The following is a 17,728-nucleotide window of genomic DNA, read 5'->3' as shown; positions in this document are numbered from 1 at the left end:
GCAACATAGACCCTTGGTGGTATTAATGCAAACAGCGCCATTCCGCAGCCTGGTTCGACTATGAAGCGATCCAGCTCCAATATTGGCGGCAATTACCCCGGCAGTCATGTCCGTTCCATGTCGGGATCTAGGCAATCCCTTGCCATGCCACGACCTAACCAGCCTCTGTTCCAACGCTCGTCATCTGGAACTAATCTTGCCGACCTTGGCCTTTCGTCGGTGAAGCGCTCTTCGTTTGCGCCTAAAGCCTCCGCCTTCACACCAAATCCTACAACACGAGCTTCCACTGATGGCGATCGACGCAGCAGCGTGTACCGACCTCGTCAATCTACCGCTCCTCCAACGACGCACCAGAGTTTCTTTCAAACTACACCTGCCCCAGCTGGTGTTCCCCGTGACCCTCGACCCCTGAAAGATCGATCTTTTCAAGCTCGTATTGGACAAGAAATTTTGGAATACATGGTTCAACACAACTTCGAAATGGAGATGAAGCATGTTCTTTCGCAAAACGTGCTCAAATCTCCGACGCAGAAGGACTTCAACTACATGTTCCAGTGGCTCTATCATCGTATAGACCCCAGCCATAAGTTCCAGAAGAATATCGACCAGGAAGTGCCACCTCTACTCAAGCAAATGCGATATCCTTTCGAAAGAAGTATCACAAAGAGTCAGATTGCTGCTGTCGGAGGTCAGAACTGGAGTACATTCCTTGGCCTTCTTCACTGGATGATGCAACTAGCACAAATGCTCGACGGCTATGTGAACTGCCAATACGATGAGGCTTGTATGGAGAGTGGCATTGACGTTAGTGGCGACCGCATCATCTTTGACTTCCTCAGCAATGGTTACCGGGATTGGTTGGCTATGGACGAGGATATGGGTGATGAGGAGGCTGAACGTGTTTTGGCCCCTCATGTTCAATCCATGGCAGCCGCCTTTGAGCGATCAAACTCCAAATACACATCAGAACTCGAAATGCTAGAAGCTGAAAACGCACGCCTTCTCAAGGAAATCGAGGATTTGGAAAAGTCAACACCCGACCCTGCAGTTCTCGATAACCACTTCAAGATTATGGAGGAGGATAAGATCAAGTTTGAGGAGTACAATGCCCTTGCGATGCAAAGGTCCGAGAAGTACGAGAGCCGGTCTCAAGTCCTTCAGGAAGAGCTTGACAAACTCATGGAAGAGCTTCAAGAGGCCGACGAGGAGCGACGAAGCCTACAAAAAGCTGTGGATGCCCAAGGAATCAGCATGCAGGATATTGACCGCATGACTGCAGAGCGGGAGCGATTGCAGCGCGGCATTGAATCAGCTGGCCAACGACTGGAGGAAGTAAAGAAGAAGGTGACGGAGCGAGAGACTGAGGCGAGCCGAAAACTAGATGAATTGGAGCAAATGGTGGATCGATACAACACAATGGCATATCAGATTGCACTGATCCCTTCGACGGCAGCCAATGCCAAGGGCAGGGAGTTTGAGCTCCAGGTCATGGTGGCCGATAGCTCGGATTACACTTCTACCAACTTGAAGGGATCATCAGGCCCATCATCTGCGGACCGTCTCCTTGTTGACGCCACCACTGGATATCAAGCTGGTCATATTCTTAACTTGGACCTTCGCGGACAAATCCGAAACAGTTTCCTATCGCTGCGCAAGGAAATCTCGGATCGCCGAGCAGCAGCGATGGAAGAAATGATGAAGGATCACGATTTGCTTGATGGCATCAAGGAGGCCATCGAAGATAGGCGCAGTGAAGTGGAGGCACTCAACCACCGTGTTCGAGCAGCAGAAGAGGAGTATGAAAGAACGAAAGAGGTGTCGACAGCACAGAAGATGGCCTCTGACGCACATATTGAGAAGATGGAGAAAGAACTGTCGCGTATGCGAGCTGGCTTGTCTGAAAACGTGCAAATTCTGGAGCAGCGTGAGATCAACACAACAATTGAGTAAGTGGACAAGCGTGTTTGATTGAAGTCGCAAGTACTAACGAGGCAAACAGATACGAGCAACTTGTGCTTCAGGCCAACGCTCTCCGAGAAGAGCTTCACACCGAGATTGACAGAATGCTCAACGATGTCATCAAATTCAAAATTCATGTTCAAAAGAACCTCGATGACTACGAGGGCTTTGTAGCAGACGAGCTCGAGAAGGAGCTCGGTAGTGACGAGATGGGTGAGGAGACTCGACAGATGGATATGTGATGAGAGCTACGCATGAAGCAATCTTCTGAGACGCTTATGATGACGATTAATGTTTCGGGCGGCCTTTTGGTTTGTTTTATGGCGTTTGGCTTCATGATTGGTCGACTGATGGATGAGTGAGAGCAGTTGGACACAATCTCGTCTGACTGGTCCCTGTCTCAAGTATACATGCTCCCTTTGTGGCGGACATGCTTTTGATGAGTGCGAGTTTGGGCATTATGACATGTTAGTAATGGTAGATACCTGGTGGTTTGCTTTGGTGTTTTTAGGAAAGATACCACGAGGCTGTCTGATATAGTTGGCCTTGATTACGAAAATTCTAGTTATGGAAAAAAGCATAACGACGTTATTTCTCGATTATCACTGTTGCAATACATAATAAGCTGACGACAACGTGCGTAGCATGGCAAGCATGGGCACCACATGGCGACGACAAGGATGGTCAGCACCTTGTCAGGGGGTTCCCGAAGATACCAGCAGGGGTAGCCAGCTCGATGACTGCAATGATTCGTGAGTACTCAGTAGATATGAGTCTCTTTTCTGTAGGGTCGTACTATATCTTATGAGCTGTGATATTGGAGCGAATAATACGAAGTTGAGTCCATGGATAAGAAGCTCGCTAGAACAAGACCAGGATACAATAGAAGGCTTCTGTTGCATTCGGATTCGTTTATTCCCCCGGATGCCCTCGGAAGATCCTCTTAATTGCCCCGGTCGGGGAGTCGGGGGGTTGTAATTTGCGAGCGGGAAAGTGATGCAAACTCCGCCAAGGCCCTGTAGGGCATATATTGAGTTGGGGGATGGAATTATGAATGAAAAAAGTGAGGCATCATGATGAAGCTGAAGAACTTGTGACTGATCTGTTTCAGGCTACCTACAGATTGGATGAGTACCTAGTATACCATAGTATGGGCTGTTGAGTATTGCTTATACTGACTGATGTTGTGTATTCGTGTCTCAGCTGCATAACTGCCCAACATTCAGCGTTAACTCCGCCAGGTTTTTATCCCCGTAGTCATCCATAAGTTGAACCCATCTAATGGCCATGGCCCCTAGTGCTAATCTCGGCAAGTTAGTTCTCGGCAGCTTCCATGATGCTTCCATTGTTGGTCCCAAGGAATGTACTTGCCTAGACTCCAAAGGTCATAGCTCCTTCACCCATTCTCTCTCAGTGTCTCTCTCTGTTGTCTCTGTCTCTGCCTCTTCTTCTGCCCTGTCTCTCCATATTTTTTACCTTACGTTTACATCTCCACCTCCTCATCTTCTCTCTTCTCTCTGTTCTCTTCTCTTCTCTTTTTCATCTCTTTTGGTTCTCCCCTTCATCAATGGATGCCAAATAATCTTGCTTGTTGCGTTGCCCTGATCCAATCAAACCCTACCTCGTGCAACTGTAACTCTGCTAAAGTCCGAAGCCTCCGGTTTGGGACATAGCTGCCACATGCCGCGTACTTCTTTGACGATCCGTCAACTGAGTTATCATTTTGGATCAACGAAAAATACTAAACCCTTGGCTTTTGCTTCCGCATACTCAACCTTTTCCTCAGCATTCTCTACTATCATGGCTCCAGCTGCAACTAACTGAAGCCTCCGGAGCTGGCTACAAGGAATGCACCTGGCTCATCTGGAGGATCTATCGCCTCTAGCACTGCCGTATCCAAAATACCCGGTCGATCAGCTCTTCCAGATGAAGCTGTTTCCAACCCTCACCATCTCCTCAAGCGTGGCTCTCTAGTGGGCTTCAAGAATCCTTATCCTTCACATGCATACAGTCCCAACTTCGGTACCATGGTGCGAAGAGTCTGGTGGTATGTGACGACTTTGTCATGTCAAGAGCGCTTCGTCGTCCAGAAACTGATGATATACTTGTAGGCCTACTTTCACTGGCGACATGAAGCACCCCGATTTGACTCCCCCAACTGTGCCAGTGGTAAAGCCGCAATGGAATACCGAGCGCGAAACTAGCGATAGGATCCGCGCAACATGGCTAGGACACGCTTGCTACTATGTCGAATTCCCTTCTGGCCTGCGCGTTCTCTTCGACCCTGTCTTCGAGGACCGATGTTCCCCATTCGACTTCATGGGACCAAAGCGATATACGCCCAAGCCATGCGATATCAAAGATATTCCAATCATCGACGCCGTTTGCATTAGCCATTCCCATTACGATCACCTTTCACATTCTTCCATTCTCGAGGTTCAGAAATACCATCCAGACGCACAATTCTTCGTTGGTCTGGGTCTGGAGACATGGTTTCGCAAGTCCGGCATCAACCATGTTACTGAGCTCGATTGGTGGGAGGATGCCGACCTCACTGTCACAGTCAAGGATGGAGACAGTCCCCGCGAGATCAGCGCCAGGATAATGGCTTTGCCGTGTCAGCACGGTTCGGCGCGAACCATGTGGGATCGTGACACTACCCTATGGTGCTCGTGGGGTGTTCGATCTGGGGAGAAGTCGGTTTGGTTTGGTGGCGACACGGGCTACCGATCAGTCCCAAGTCTCCCTCCTGGAACCGATGACTACAGTGCCGAGTATGATCATCTTCCGAGATGCCCTCAGTTCAAACAGATTGGCGAATTCCGGGGACCTTTTGACCTTGGCTTGATTCCAATTGGTGCCTATCATCCGCGTGTGGCATTCTCGCCTGTGCATGCGGACCCGGCAGACGCCGTCGAGATCTTCCGCGACACGCAATGCAAGCGTGCAATGGGAATTCATTGGGGCACGTGGGCGCTCACGTTGGAGGAAGTTCTGGAACCACCCAAGATGCTGAAGACGGCTCTACGAAAGAGAGGCCTACCCGAGGTGGGTGTATTTGATGTTTGCGATATTGGTGAAGCTCGGGAATTCTAGCTTGGGTGTAAAAAAGACCTTGGGAGTCTGGGGAAGCGAGACATGTTTGCAGATGTAAATACCCTGATTTATTTTAAGGCCCAGTCAGAACGGGCATCCGGCTGGATGAGAGGTACACTGCGGTGACTTTGTATACCACCTTCATTCACCCCGAGACTGGGACTTTGTAGAAGTTTACAAATTAATTTCCACTTCTTGTAAGCAAGCTCGTTAATAAGAATGAGAAGAATAAAGCCTCCGAAATGATGTCACAGTAAGACCCTGATCGACAATGGCCCGAGTTCGCATTGAGTGTCCAATCAAAGCCTTACTCTGACAACGGTAAACTGCCAGCTTAGACCAGCTCCTCTTGGCTTGTCGCAACGGGTCAAAACGGAGCTCAACAAAGCCTAGAATTAATCCTCACTTCTTTCTCATCTGAGAGGTCATCCCTTACTCCTGGTTCCACGGTAGCTTGAGCCACAGGTGACGTACCTCACTCGCCACACCATTGCCACATCAAGTATAAGAGACTCCTTCAGATTTGGATATTCATCGTGACAACTACAAATCTTATCAAAAGTTTCAAAAGATACAATTTTAGTTCGTTTCGACCCTTCTTTTCTCTTCTGACCTATCACACAACACAAAGCCTTCACAATCAAACATCATGGGTCTCCCTGCTTTCTCAGAGCCAGCAACAACCACTTCTCCTCAAACCCCGCAACAAGAACAGAATCACAGCACTGGCGTTGCTACCGGTGCAGGTGCAAACACTGGCGCAGGCGTGACAAGGCCCAAGACTGAAGAGGAGAAAGAGGCCGATCGACTTTATGAGGAGGCCATGGAGGAGGAGTATGCTAAGCGTGATGGAGGTGCCTAAGCATGGAACAATTCGAGCATGACTCGAAGTGCAGATTTACGACCTGGAGTCGATTGACGAAAAATGATAGCTAGAAGGATGATATTCTCAACTCTGGACCAAAATGAATAATACAAGTTGCCCCAAAGGTTCGCCCGAGATGTGATCTATGTGTTCCAAGTGGTGAATGATATGTTATTAACAGTGACATCTATGAACAAATCGACAACGACAGGAGGCCTAGAGTTGGCTCAAAACTTCGGTGCATGAACACTATAAAGCTAGATTGGTTGATTTACACATAGAAAGATGAGGTGAGTTAGGCTGTATGATATACCATGTTCCCACTGCCCTATTGTACATTTATCTTGTGGCGACCTCGTTTAACTACCTATATGCCAACTTTCATGATCATAGATCCCGGATGACCTATCTATTGGCGCTGCTATGTTATAGGACTCAAATATTTGGGGTAAACTTTGGTAGAATCGAGAGCTCCTCGTTCCATGATTCAGATGGCTCAACGCCACCTGGGATTGTTTGCCCAGCTGATGTTCAATGTCTGATCTCTTGAGCAGATGCTCATAAATGCCATGAAATTGACACAATCTCATAATGTCAAAGCATAGTCCCAGCCTAGAGATTGCTACGCTGCCATTGATGACTCTTTTCCGGACAGACTATTCAGCTCTTCTAGGCAGGAGACAACCATGCGCAAATCCAGGGGTCGGTATTCCTTTCTGGCGTGATTGAACTGCAGTTCGTTGGCGTTCTGTAGAGTATAGTGTGGTGCCGAACCAAGTCAGCCTCGGGGTTTCGGGAATCAGATACTTAGACGACAAGAATCCTAATGAGAGTAGGGTAAAATGGTTCAATCATTCTCTCGCAGTCTTGCCAATGCAGCAGCAATACCGCCACTGAGTTGCTCGTCCTTATCGGTCTGGCTCGCACGAGTGGCCTCTTCTGTCTGTGCAGTCTTCTTCGAAGCCTCAATAGCAGCGGCAAGCATGGCTTCTTCATCGTCTTCGTCATCCGTGTTGTCCATAAACTGGAATTGCTTCGATGTAGGCTCATTTGCCTTTTCTGCAGCAGGTGTGTCTGTGGCGGGAGATTGTCGCGAAGATGATGCAGCGGTTGGCATATCCCGTAGAGGAACCCGCGAAAGAGGTAAAGCCTGGTCAAGTCTTGCTGATCGATCCGAGGCCTTTGCGCCTCTCTTGGCAGCCTTTTTCACTCTGAATGGCTCTTCGACTGCGGACTGCCACCTCTTGACTTTGACTCCTCCCCATCCGTTGAGCATACCGAGTTGTTCTGCATCAGCGTTGATTGCATTTTTCAAACTGCCGAAATTGCTCACTACGGCGACCGCATCTGATTTGTTCAGACTTCTTGGCACTGTGACGAATTCTACCAACTTCTCGCCGTAGCTGGACGGTTGTTGGCCACGGATTGCGCCGAATGTAGCATTCTCGTAGCTCTTGTATAACTCGATATAGCGTGCAGCTTCAGCGGCGGACCAGCAGAGAATTAGGGTGACATTGTTGACGAGTGATGTCTTTGATAGTTCTTTCAGGGAGGCTTCGTGGTTGGGAATGTCGACCATTGTGAGGAGTATGCGCAGGTTGTATTTGCCTTGAAGGTTACGTATTCGTGTATAGATGTATTCGGGATGCAGACGATGGTACTTGAGACTAAGAAGGATCAGTACCAAGATAACATATAAACAGATGCGCAAAGCTACCTCAGGAACAGAGCACAAGTACCCAATCCCAGGACATAGTCGGCAGGGATGTCGCTGTACTCCCATGGCATAGATCGAATGCTCGTAAGAACAGGATTTCCTCGCTGGCGCGGAGATACCAGGATAGTTGAACCAGACTGCTTCTGAGGTAGAGCCTGTGGTGTTGGCTGAACGACCTTTCCCGCGCTGGAGGCAGGTGGCGGTGCTTTGTCTAGACGTTGTGGTGTAGGTTGTTGGATTCGTGAAGGCGTGGGTTGCTGAATTGACCGTGCAGCAGGCGTGGGATCAGCTGCGGCCATAGCGGCCAGGAGCTCGTCATCTGCACCGTAGTCGTCGTCCATGATGAATTACTGAAGCTGCGCAGTGAAATTGGTCGGTGACGTTGGTAGCCTCTCGTTATGTGCTTATTGAAAGGTGATGGCAGTTCACGCATCGCGTAAGTTGACTTGAGCTAGGGTGGGTCATCACTCTTACACAAACACAATATATGTACAACAAACACTCTTCTCCTATAGATCCTGGGTCTTTTGATCTCTGTCTTTTGTATCTCAGTATGTTGAATATCTATAGAGTTGTTACTGATGAATCCTATCAATGTCTTCTTAAGGTGAGGATGCTGAAACCTTTCTCTTTTGCAGTGTAAAATGCATCTAGGTCATTCAATCAAATCATACAGCCGTTGATAAAGTTTACCTAACTCAGAACAAGCAAAGTACCTATAGCTAAACCAATTCTGAATAGAACGGCCTTGTGCTATATTCGAAGCTACTAATACCTTACGTAGTTACCACTCAGCCACTATCATCGAGGTATCGATACCTATAAATGTGCCGCGTAGACCTGGAAGATCATTTACACCTTTCAACAATGCGATTCTCAATTCAGCATCGTCAACTCGCCACAATCAAGTTGATGCAACCCAAACGTCAAAGACCATCATGAAATCTATTTTTAAAACCTCGGCTCCTGGTTCCTGTTCTTAGCTTAATGATCTACACTTTTCAACGTGGCAGTGCTGATGGTCTTCAATCACAACTCACTCACATGCAATGATAAGCATCAAAACTCATTGATCAGGGTAAATTCAAAGTGCAGCAACTAAAAAACAAGTTCCTCCAGGTATCTCCCATCCAATCCTATCCTATCCCATCCGCAGCTCCAGCCGCTTTTGCCTTGTCCCGTCATGCCCTATCTTATCCTATCCAATGCCAGGTTATTCCCCCTGGCCGCGCCCATAACGCCAGTAACCATAATGTTTCGTTATTTGCGTACACATGTCCTCGTGTACATCATGTCTGTCTCAAGTCTAATCCAAATCTTCTTCTAGTCCTGCATATTCTGTGGGACTGGGCAGTGTGCTCTCTGTGAGGGAGGAATGGATCGAGTAAAGGGAGGCCAACCAGCAGTCGAACATGGTTGCCACTTTTTGTGCCTCCGCGTTTGATGATTGTTGCCGTGTTAGTTGATCGCGCAGTCTCTCATATGCCTCGATCATGACCCAGACCTGCAGTGCTGCGGTATCTTGTCCGTTTCGCTGTGGTCGGCCTGACACAACGGATGATAATTCGCTCGTGAGTAGATCGAGCGCTATTTGAAGGCTGATATTTTCCTGGAACGAGTGCCCTGATGATGAAGGTGGTCGGAACTCATCTGTCCAAGAACCTCGTGGTGTTCCGGGGGTCTGATCGGGAGATGGTGGTGGTGAGAATGAATATGGCTTGAAGTAAATAGTGTCTCCTTCAACCGCAGCCACATTCGTATCATGAGTCGCTGCTGACCGGAGTCTGGGTCTCAGCTGACGGGGTATAGCCGTCATGGATGAATATGTATTTGAGGACCGTAAACTTTGTCGCTTGGCTCCGTGGGGGGATATCTGAAGAGGGGTATCGTCGAATGAATATGTCGATGCCCGTGACGGTAATTGTGAGTCCAGCGCTGGGGGACCATCTCTCGACTCAAGAACAGCGTTGTACTGATCAGCGATCAATTCGACGCTTGATGTCTTCTCCGGCACATCCTTCGCCTTGCGCGCAAGTGCATGTTGTTCTAGTTGTCCGATTCGAAAGACGGGTGTTTTGGCCTGGCGTCGCATAATAGATGATGTCGAGGTAGTTGATGCGGTCGAAGGGAGAGAAGAGCTGTCCAATGATGGTCGCGCATGATGATCCTGGAGGGTCAAATGGTGGAATTCTGGAATTTGGCGCTGAGAGGATTGTCTTCGTGGCGGGGGACTGAAGAACGCCCTCGGCGGCTCGGGTTCAGGCTCATGTTGGTACTGGTACTGATGATGCTGTTGCTGAGGAGGTTCATATGGTGAATTGATCTCGGGCTGAAGATGGTCTTCGGGCTCTGAAAATGAGGGCACAAAGACGGTCTTTGGTCGAAGATAATGATCCCATTTTGAATCGCTCAAATCGGGAGCGCCGTTCTGAATTTGTCGTTGCGACGGTGAAGACATAGTGCTCTGAGGGCTAAGGCTAGACGTGGTCGAGTCGGTAGAACCGCGCTTAGCTTTGTTGAGGCTTTTGAGTTTCGGGTCAGGTTTTTGGAGTTTGCGCCTGGGAGGCTTCAAACTGTGACTTCTTGTGAGAGTGTTGTCCATGGCGGGCGGTGAACATAAATTGCTGTTGAGAGCCGCGGTTTCAGGATGTAGCATTTATGTTAGTTAAAAAATGCAAGGTGAGTGATAAGCGTGGATCGTCGTCAAGGGCGCTTGGGGTGAGAATTTGAGGTGAATTGAAACTCGTGTGTGTGTTAAGCGTATCTTGGTTGATATAGGTCACGTTGGTTGGTGAATTCTGGAGATTTCGCAGCCATGGAAGACAAACATGGGAGAGATATGTGAGGTATGTTATATGACGAAGATATGTATGTATGTGTAGGAAAAAGCAAATGCGAATCGTGCAAGCTGCGCAGAGAGAGAGGGAGAGTTCAGTCAGGGTAAGGCAAGGTACATAAGTCAAGTCAGCCAAGTCAAGTCAGTCAATCAGTCGTAATTATGTACGTAGTAAAGCCGAGAGAGACACACAGTCAAGGCCTTACCGCTTCCCTGGCCCAAAGTGGCTTCAAAGCTGCAGGTTAGAGTGGAAGTCCAATCAAGAGGACCACGAGGTGGATGAGATACTCCACGTCATGGGTCGAAGGGGAAGAAAGGGAAGAAAAAAGGGTTGGGGATAGGCAGGGATGATCAAAAACTGGGATTCTGCAACCTGCAACCTGCAACTTTTCTGGCATCAACAGGAACAGAACACAGACTCCAACAGGCTTTGACAAGCTTGACAGGGCTGGACTACAGGCATTGGACGACCCGGCAAGATACAGCTACAGCTACTGTACAGCAGAGCTGGTAACCGAGACGAGGGTGTACTGTATCCTCTTAAAGGAAACTGATCCGCGGTACTTACTTCACCTTGATCATTGTGGTCGTCTGCACCAAAACAAGATTCACTCACCCTCGACTCTGACTCTTGACTCTTCCAGAATCTGACGAGAACAATCTCGGACCACCCACCACCACCAACCCGCCTCTGCAGCGGTGAAGCCCACACGCTGCAGCAACTGATAATCAGGACCCTTTCCCTTCCTTGTCTGGCCCTGTCACCCGACCCGACTAGTAGACAGACATTCTCGAGTGCGCTGTAGAAACGCCTTACAGCTGCCGCAACACCCTCACAGGCTCAGGCTTCGCACTAGGTTACTTCCTAGTGCCAAGACGGTTGTTATCCGTATGGCCCTGCCGCGTCGCGTGTGATTAAATCTAGCTCGAGCTGATGTCATGTCATGTGTGCCTCTCTACATATCGTATTGTATCGATCAAAGACCCTTACTGAGAGGTCTGAGCCCATTTACTCACTGAGAGGGGTAAAAACAGACGTGTCTCTTGTCGATGGGCTGTTGTTCTGAAGCCATCCGGATCTTCGGTTGTGGCAATGCCATTGTGAGTAATAAAGTAAGTTCAGTTCATGTACGCGAGTTAGATATGCATGAGGGTGCTGTGCTGGCTGTGGTAGGAGCAAGCCGGCTGCCTCTCTTCGCACACTTTTGTCTTTTTGACAATAATTTTGTTGTGGAACGCAAATATTTATCTTCGGTCTTGAATATCCTAATCGTCATAGATCAATGAGACCCTGAGCGTTAGGGAGTAGAATAAGGCCGTCGGTGGTTTCTTTTACGAAGAAACCTTTGTCTTTGACGACGGGATAAACGAGAAGAGGCTTCTTCCGAGAGTCCAAAGTCAAGCAAATACAGTGCGTATAGTGCTGAAGGACGGTGACGGATACTGTATGCAGTTAATTTACTCAGGTGGTTGGGGAAGTGAAATGGAAGAATGTTCTCGTGCACATCGAAGAAACGGTCAAGACATGGCATGATATAAGTGGCATTTCTGAAATCTCAAAAGTCCATAGTTATAATTTCAAAGAAGCTTAAATTATCCGTCGGATTTTTTCAACGTGATTGAGGAATTTAATTCATAAATACTTTAGTTCAACTGACTTGCTAACAGACTTTCTCTGTGTGCGTTGGATCCCATGTTAGTGAGGGGTACTCGGATCGGATCGCGGGGACACATCGTGGGGTCAAAACTCAACATCGGATAATTATTTAAATGGGAATTCTTTTTGGCGAGGGCACTAAAACTTTCATTAGCATAAACTTGAGTCACGATTTATTTTCCCCTCAAGCCAGTCTCGTTTTTACTAGAAGAGATGGAGCGCATTGAGTGCCTGGGTACCCATAGCTACGTGCTCTTTATAATGGATATTCTGCCTGCGGGGGGAAGACCGAGACCATTCATACTATAGCTCATCGCAGCCCAGGTCTATTGCTGCGCGGGGGCGGGTCGCGGGGGTTTACTGCTCTTAGGCCTTGAATCATGAGTACTTCCTACAACACCATGACCTCACTGTAGATCAAGTCTTTCATGATATCCTCTTAACAGATGCTCCCCCCAAACCCACCCCCAAATCAACAACTCTCGTCTCTCCAAACCCAAGCATATTAATCGGCAAGAACATGCCGGCGGATGGCTTCTCATGATATACAAATTCACTTTCATGGGGGTTTCCAGTGAGCGGATCCCGTTATTCCATCAATCAGACGCTGAGGAATTGGTCGTCATGGCATCTCGACTCTTCTCTTACCCCACATCGTGACAATGGATGAGGTCTCATGAGAGAGTCTGTGGGAGGAGGAGAAAAAAAGGGACCAGCAGAAGGGAGAAGCTATAAAGCATGACGCTCCCAGCTTCAATCTCTATTTAGCCTCAATTGATTCATTATAATCTTGACGATTCTATACTTCTTCTTCCTTTCTCTCGTTGTGGTCCTCTCATCATAACTCCTCACCATTCACTAAAACCTCCCCCTCTCCCCGCGTTCGGAGCTCACCCCACCTCAAGAGTGTCCCTCATGCTTCACTGAGCTCTCTCATCCTCGACAATTACTTACAACTTCGAATAAATATACAAATAAACCGCCGCAATCATGGGTGAAATCACAATCACAGGCTGGAAGACTCGCGATGTTCGCTTTCCTACTTCTCTCGACGGAACTGGCTCCGATGCCATGAACGCTGCTGGCAACTACTCCTCCGCCTACTGCATCCTTGAGACAGACTCTGAATACACCGGTCACGGAATGGTCAGCACTCAATGCCTTCAGAGACCATCTCAACTGTAGCTGACTTTGTATAGACCTTCACTATCGGCCGTGGAAACGACATCGTCTGCGCTGCCATCAACCACGTCGCCGAGCGTCTCAAAGGCAGGACACTCTCCTCTCTCGTCGCAAATTGGGGCCAGACATGGCGACATCTCGTCAACGACAGTCAGCTCCGATGGATCGGTCCCGAGAAGGGTGTTATCCACCTCGCTCTCGGTGCCGTCGTCAACGCTGTCTGGGACCTCTGGGCCAAGACCCTCAACAAGCCCGTCTGGCGCATTGTCGCTGATATGAGCCCTGAGGAGTTCGTCAGCTGCATTGACTTTCGTTACATTACCGATGCTATCACTCCCGAGGAAGCTGTTGCTATGCTTAAGGAGCAGGAGCCTACCAAGGCTAAGCGACTCGAAGAAGCTCTCAACAACCGCGCTGTGCCCGCTTACACAACGAGTGCTGGCTGGCTTGGATACGGAGAGGATAAGATGAAGAGCCTGCTTCAGGAGACTCTCAACGCTGGATACAGACACTTCAAGGTCAAGGTCGGTGGTGACATTGAGCGCGACCGCAAGCGTCTAGGCATTGCTCGTGAGGTCATTGGCTACGACAAGGGCAATGTTCTCATGACAGATGCCAACCAGGTTTGGTCTGTTCCCGAGGCCATTGAGTACATGAAGCAGCTCGCCGACTTCAAGCCTTGGTTCATCGAGGAGCCTACGTCCCCCGATGATGTCCTCGGTCACAAGGCTGTTCGCGATGCGCTTAAGCCTTATGGCATTGGTGTCGCTACTGGTGAGATGTGCCAGAACCGTGTCATCTTCAAGCAACTGCTCCAGACCGGTGCCATCGATGTGTGTCAGATCGACGCTTGCCGTATGGGCGGTGTCAACGAGGTCCTTGCTGTCCTCCTCATGGCCAAGAAGTTTGGTGTGCCTATTGTTCCTCACTCCGGTGGTGTTGGTCTTCCCGAGTACACACAACACCTGAGCACCATCGACTACGTCGTTGTCTCTGGAAAGCTGTCTGTTCTTGAGTACGTGGACCACCTCCACGAGCACTTCTTCCACCCCTCTGTTATCAAGGATGGTTACTACACCACTCCTGTGGAGCCTGGATACAGTGTTGAGATGAAGCCTGAGAGCATGGATCGATTTAGCTACCCTGGTGAGAAGGGCGTGAGTTGGTGGACTTCAGATGAGGCCAAGGTTATTCTCGATGGTGAGAAGATTTAATGAGTGGTTGAAAAGTGTTGGATAAAAGGGTCTGGTGTTATCTATCTAAAATGCCCCCATAAGCGGAATATCATGAATTTATGAGTCATCAAACCTAATAGTCCTCTCTGTGATGTCGACTGGTTATAATTCTAGCTGTTGATTTATAAATTGTGTTATATGTCCAAGTTCTTCAGGACAGTACCAATGCTTCAAGGCCGGGTAAGTCTTAAACTCGACTTCTACTCCCATGCGCTCCAAGCATTTAGCAGCACTTAGTCCGTGACAATACTCAACATCCTCGTCCTTTCTACCATGCCCCACGAATACAGGAGTCTTCAAGAAAGGGAAAGATGACATTGGTGGTGCACGATCAAGCTCTGCCTCTTCACGAAGCTCGTCAATTGCCCTTTGTAGTGGAGTTTTTGCCTCCTCTTCACTATCCCTTTCGAACAATCCGTCTTCTGAGGCATCATCACCTGTTTCATCAGCCATTAAAGTCTCCGCCAAGGGCATGAAGCCACTCAGGATGACCACAGCGCCCAGACTCTGACCCTCCCGAAGCAACCAACTCATCAAGGCCATTGCACCGCCTTGACTGAAACCAATCAACACTAGTTTCCCTGCATCCCCCTTTAACCTTTCTATCTCATCTTTTAATAATGTATGGATATACTCGATGCTCGGTCGCATGTTCCCACGCGCCTCTGGCTCCCAGTCTCCAGTTCCCTCATACCATTGGTGAATTAGTGAACGGCGATACTTGGTCGCCCTCGCTAGAGGCGCGGTCGGGAACACAAAGCGAGCATGGGGAAGCGATTGGCGAAACGATATTGATGGATTGGGAGAAGGAGATGTGAGAAGTGGCGAGTGGAACTTCTGTGCATTGAAGCCACGGCCATGAAGGACGATGATTGTGAGTTTATGGGGTGAGATAAGAGGAGAAACGGTTACTAGTGGTGGAAACTCTCCTGGCCTTAGACGAGATGAGTGTCTTGTGGCATCTTCTGCTGACATTTTTGTTGATATTGATATTAATTGATGGTGTATATGTGTATTGTGTAAGTGAGGCTGGTGATGATTGATGAATGTGTGGTGACCTATGAGAAGTGCCAGAGCTTGCTACTTTAGTGAATGAGATGAACTGAACACCACCAGGCAACGATATTTTTCATTTTCATTTTCATGTTTCAATACTGAGTTTAAAATATTTAGTTTCCCAGTCATAATTGTTTTCTGGTTTCTCATACACCTGAACCATTCGTTGTGCTGTGTTGATCTTTGATCCTACACTTCTACAGGGTTTATTAGCGAACGTGTCACTATATTCTACCCCACGTAACGCAACCCTTCAGCTCAACCTCACATCACCAACTTCACACGCTCATTCAACCCTCTCCTCAAGATGGGTCTCCTTAACCACGAAACAAACCCAACAACTTCTTTAACAGCCGCCTTCACTGCTTGGAAGGGCCTTCTCCTGGCCATCGCTCTCGGTGCGTCTGTCGGCCCAGACTACGATACTTCAACATCTCTCTTCTTCAACATCGTCTATGGCCCAACAACACCTGTTCCTGCTCTTGCTACTCGTCTGACGAGATGGGACGCGCTGTATTTCATGCACGATGCGGTGAGAGGCAAAGTGTACGAGCAGGAGTGGGCGTTTGGCATTGGACTGCCAGCCGTTGTACGTGGCATTAAAGGGTTATTTGGGCTTGAGGGCTGGGATGCCATTATTGCGATTTCCATCTCACACGTTTCTCATCTCATTGCTGTTCTGGCGCTGTACCAGCTCACTATTGTGCTAAGCAATGATCGGAAACTGGCATATTTGGCTGCAGCCGTGCATATTCTTTCACCTGGCGGTCTCTTTCTTTCAGCACCGTATGCAGAGAGTACATTTGCATGCCTGTCCTTTTTGGCCAACCTTCTTTTTGCGTTGGGTCTGAAAGCCAGCCCTGATTCACTGAGGCGAAATATTTCCGTTATTGGAGCAGGGTTGTTATATGGGGTTTCCTGTGTGTTTCGAAGCAATGGACTCTTTGGCGGCGTTCTCTTTGCGGTGGAAGCCATCAAAGGCCTCACAGCACTTCTTGACGGCTTCACATTCTCCAAAGTCCTGAGGCTAGTTGCGCCTGTTATTGGTGGACTCTTGGTTGCGGTTGGTTTTGTTGCGCCTCAGGTTCTGGCCTGGATGAGGTATTGCAATGTCCAGGATAATGAAGAACAACGTCCTTGGTGTACACGCCCTCTCCCAAGCATTTACACTTTCGTCCAAGAAGAATATTGGTATGTGCTCACAGACAAGTTAAGTAGTGGAAACTAACAGAACTAGGAACGTTGGCTTCCTAAGATACTGGACACCCAACCAGATCCCTCTCTTCCTCCTTGCAGCTCCTATGCTCACGATCCTCATCAAGTCAGGAACAGAGGTTATGCGAGAACCGTCGCGAGGCCTTCGAGCCATGGTTTCTGGCACGGATGAACAGTGCAGGCTGCTTGTGAAAACTCTAGCTGCCGTGCAAACTCTCCTGGCCGTCTTGGCCATCACAAACTATCACGTCCAAATCATAAGTCGTATCTCATCCGCGTACCCCGTGTGGTACTGGTGGGTCGCTTCATGTCTCATGGATAAGCAGAGACAGAATTTGGGTTATGGTATCATTGTGTTTATCAGCATGTATGCCATGATCCAAGGCGGCCTCTTTGCATCCTTTTTGCCACCTGCGTGAAGCAGTGCTGTATATACTTTCTGTTTTTGAATTGAGCTGATTTTCCCTAGAGCCTGATTCGGCGGTTGTGCAACTCAATGGATTCGACATGATAGTTAAATACAAATAGAGTTGGGATTCTGAAAGCTTTCTATCGTCACACTTTCATTTTCCCATGTTAATGAAAGGCAAATGGTGAATATTAGATCTTTAGTTCTCTCTACATAAAGACATGTTATCCTATCTGTTTTTTCCTTTCATCTTTCAAAGATCCATCACTTCTCATATTCATCACTCTAGTTGCACTCTCACATACCTACTCACTCCATCAAAGTTTCTCTGAGCTTCCCCTAACCAACTTCCAATATGTCAACGACAGGTAAGTTGATAATGATCAATGTTCGGAGACACGCGAAGCCTGACGAGTGACCAGGGCATCGATCCAACGGATCTTCCTCCACTTGCACTATTGTTCTTGGGCTGCTCTCACCCTCTCTAACTCCCCCTCCCTT

At 48.5% G+C, this 17,728-nt stretch overlaps 7 protein-coding genes across 7 annotated transcripts; 4 read left to right on the top strand and 3 right to left on the bottom strand.

Annotated features, from left to right (window-relative positions):
• Positions 1–60: 60 nt before the first annotated feature.
• FTJAE_7130 (kinetochore NDC80) lies at positions 61–5,055 on the top strand (the record flags this gene model as incomplete). Its single annotated transcript, XM_037353816.1, has 6 exons — positions 61–1,946; positions 2,000–2,197; positions 2,604–2,711; positions 3,607–3,646; positions 3,786–4,006; positions 4,071–5,055. 6 exons carry the CDS (start codon positions 61–63, stop codon positions 5,053–5,055), a joined length of 3,438 nt encoding a protein of 1,145 aa, XP_037205735.1.
• A 649-nt stretch (positions 5,056–5,704) lies between these two features.
• Positions 5,705–5,917, top strand: FTJAE_7129 (NAPE-hydrolyzing phospholipase D; the record flags this gene model as incomplete). Its single annotated transcript, XM_037353814.1, has 1 exon — positions 5,705–5,917. One exon carries the CDS (start codon positions 5,705–5,707, stop codon positions 5,915–5,917), a length of 213 nt encoding a protein of 70 aa, XP_037205734.1.
• An 850-nt stretch (positions 5,918–6,767) lies between these two features.
• On the bottom strand, positions 6,768–7,978 carry FTJAE_7128 (DNA excision repair ERCC-1; the record flags this gene model as incomplete). Its single annotated transcript, XM_037353813.1, has 2 exons — positions 6,768–7,587; positions 7,638–7,978. 2 exons carry the CDS (start codon positions 7,976–7,978, stop codon positions 6,768–6,770), a joined length of 1,161 nt encoding a protein of 386 aa, XP_037205733.1.
• Positions 7,979–8,943: 965 nt separating this feature from the next.
• Positions 8,944–10,239, bottom strand: FTJAE_7127 (uncharacterized protein; the record flags this gene model as incomplete). The annotated part of the gene is made up of 1 exon (XM_037353812.1): positions 8,944–10,239. The coding sequence occupies one exon, from the start codon at positions 10,237–10,239 to the stop codon at positions 8,944–8,946; it is 1,296 nt and encodes a 431-aa protein (XP_037205732.1).
• Positions 10,240–13,120: 2,881 nt separating this feature from the next.
• Positions 13,121–14,526, top strand: FTJAE_7126 (L-alanine-DL-glutamate epimerase s of enolase superfamily; the record flags this gene model as incomplete). The annotated part of the gene is made up of 2 exons (XM_037353811.1): positions 13,121–13,276; positions 13,330–14,526. 2 exons carry the CDS (start codon positions 13,121–13,123, stop codon positions 14,524–14,526), a joined length of 1,353 nt encoding a protein of 450 aa, XP_037205731.1.
• Positions 14,527–14,649: 123 nt separating this feature from the next.
• On the bottom strand, positions 14,650–15,522 carry FTJAE_7125 (uncharacterized protein; the record flags this gene model as incomplete). Its single annotated transcript, XM_037353810.1, has 1 exon — positions 14,650–15,522. The coding sequence occupies one exon, from the start codon at positions 15,520–15,522 to the stop codon at positions 14,650–14,652; it is 873 nt and encodes a 290-aa protein (XP_037205730.1).
• A 388-nt stretch (positions 15,523–15,910) lies between these two features.
• On the top strand, positions 15,911–17,237 carry FTJAE_7124 (GPI mannosyltransferase 2; the record flags this gene model as incomplete). Its single annotated transcript, XM_037353809.1, has 2 exons — positions 15,911–16,794; positions 16,841–17,237. The coding sequence occupies 2 exons, from the start codon at positions 15,911–15,913 to the stop codon at positions 17,235–17,237; spliced, it is 1,281 nt and encodes a 426-aa protein (XP_037205729.1).
• Between the last annotated feature and the right edge of the window lie 491 nt (positions 17,238–17,728).

The sequence above is a fragment of the Fusarium tjaetaba genome, assembly GCF_013396195.1.
Source record: "Fusarium tjaetaba strain NRRL 66243 chromosome Unknown NRRL66243_c0000141, whole genome shotgun sequence".
Taxonomy (NCBI): Eukaryota; Fungi; Ascomycota; class Sordariomycetes; order Hypocreales; family Nectriaceae; genus Fusarium; species Fusarium tjaetaba.
The sequence above is the reverse complement of the archived record's forward strand: the minus strand, read 5'-3'. Positions and strand labels throughout refer to the sequence as shown.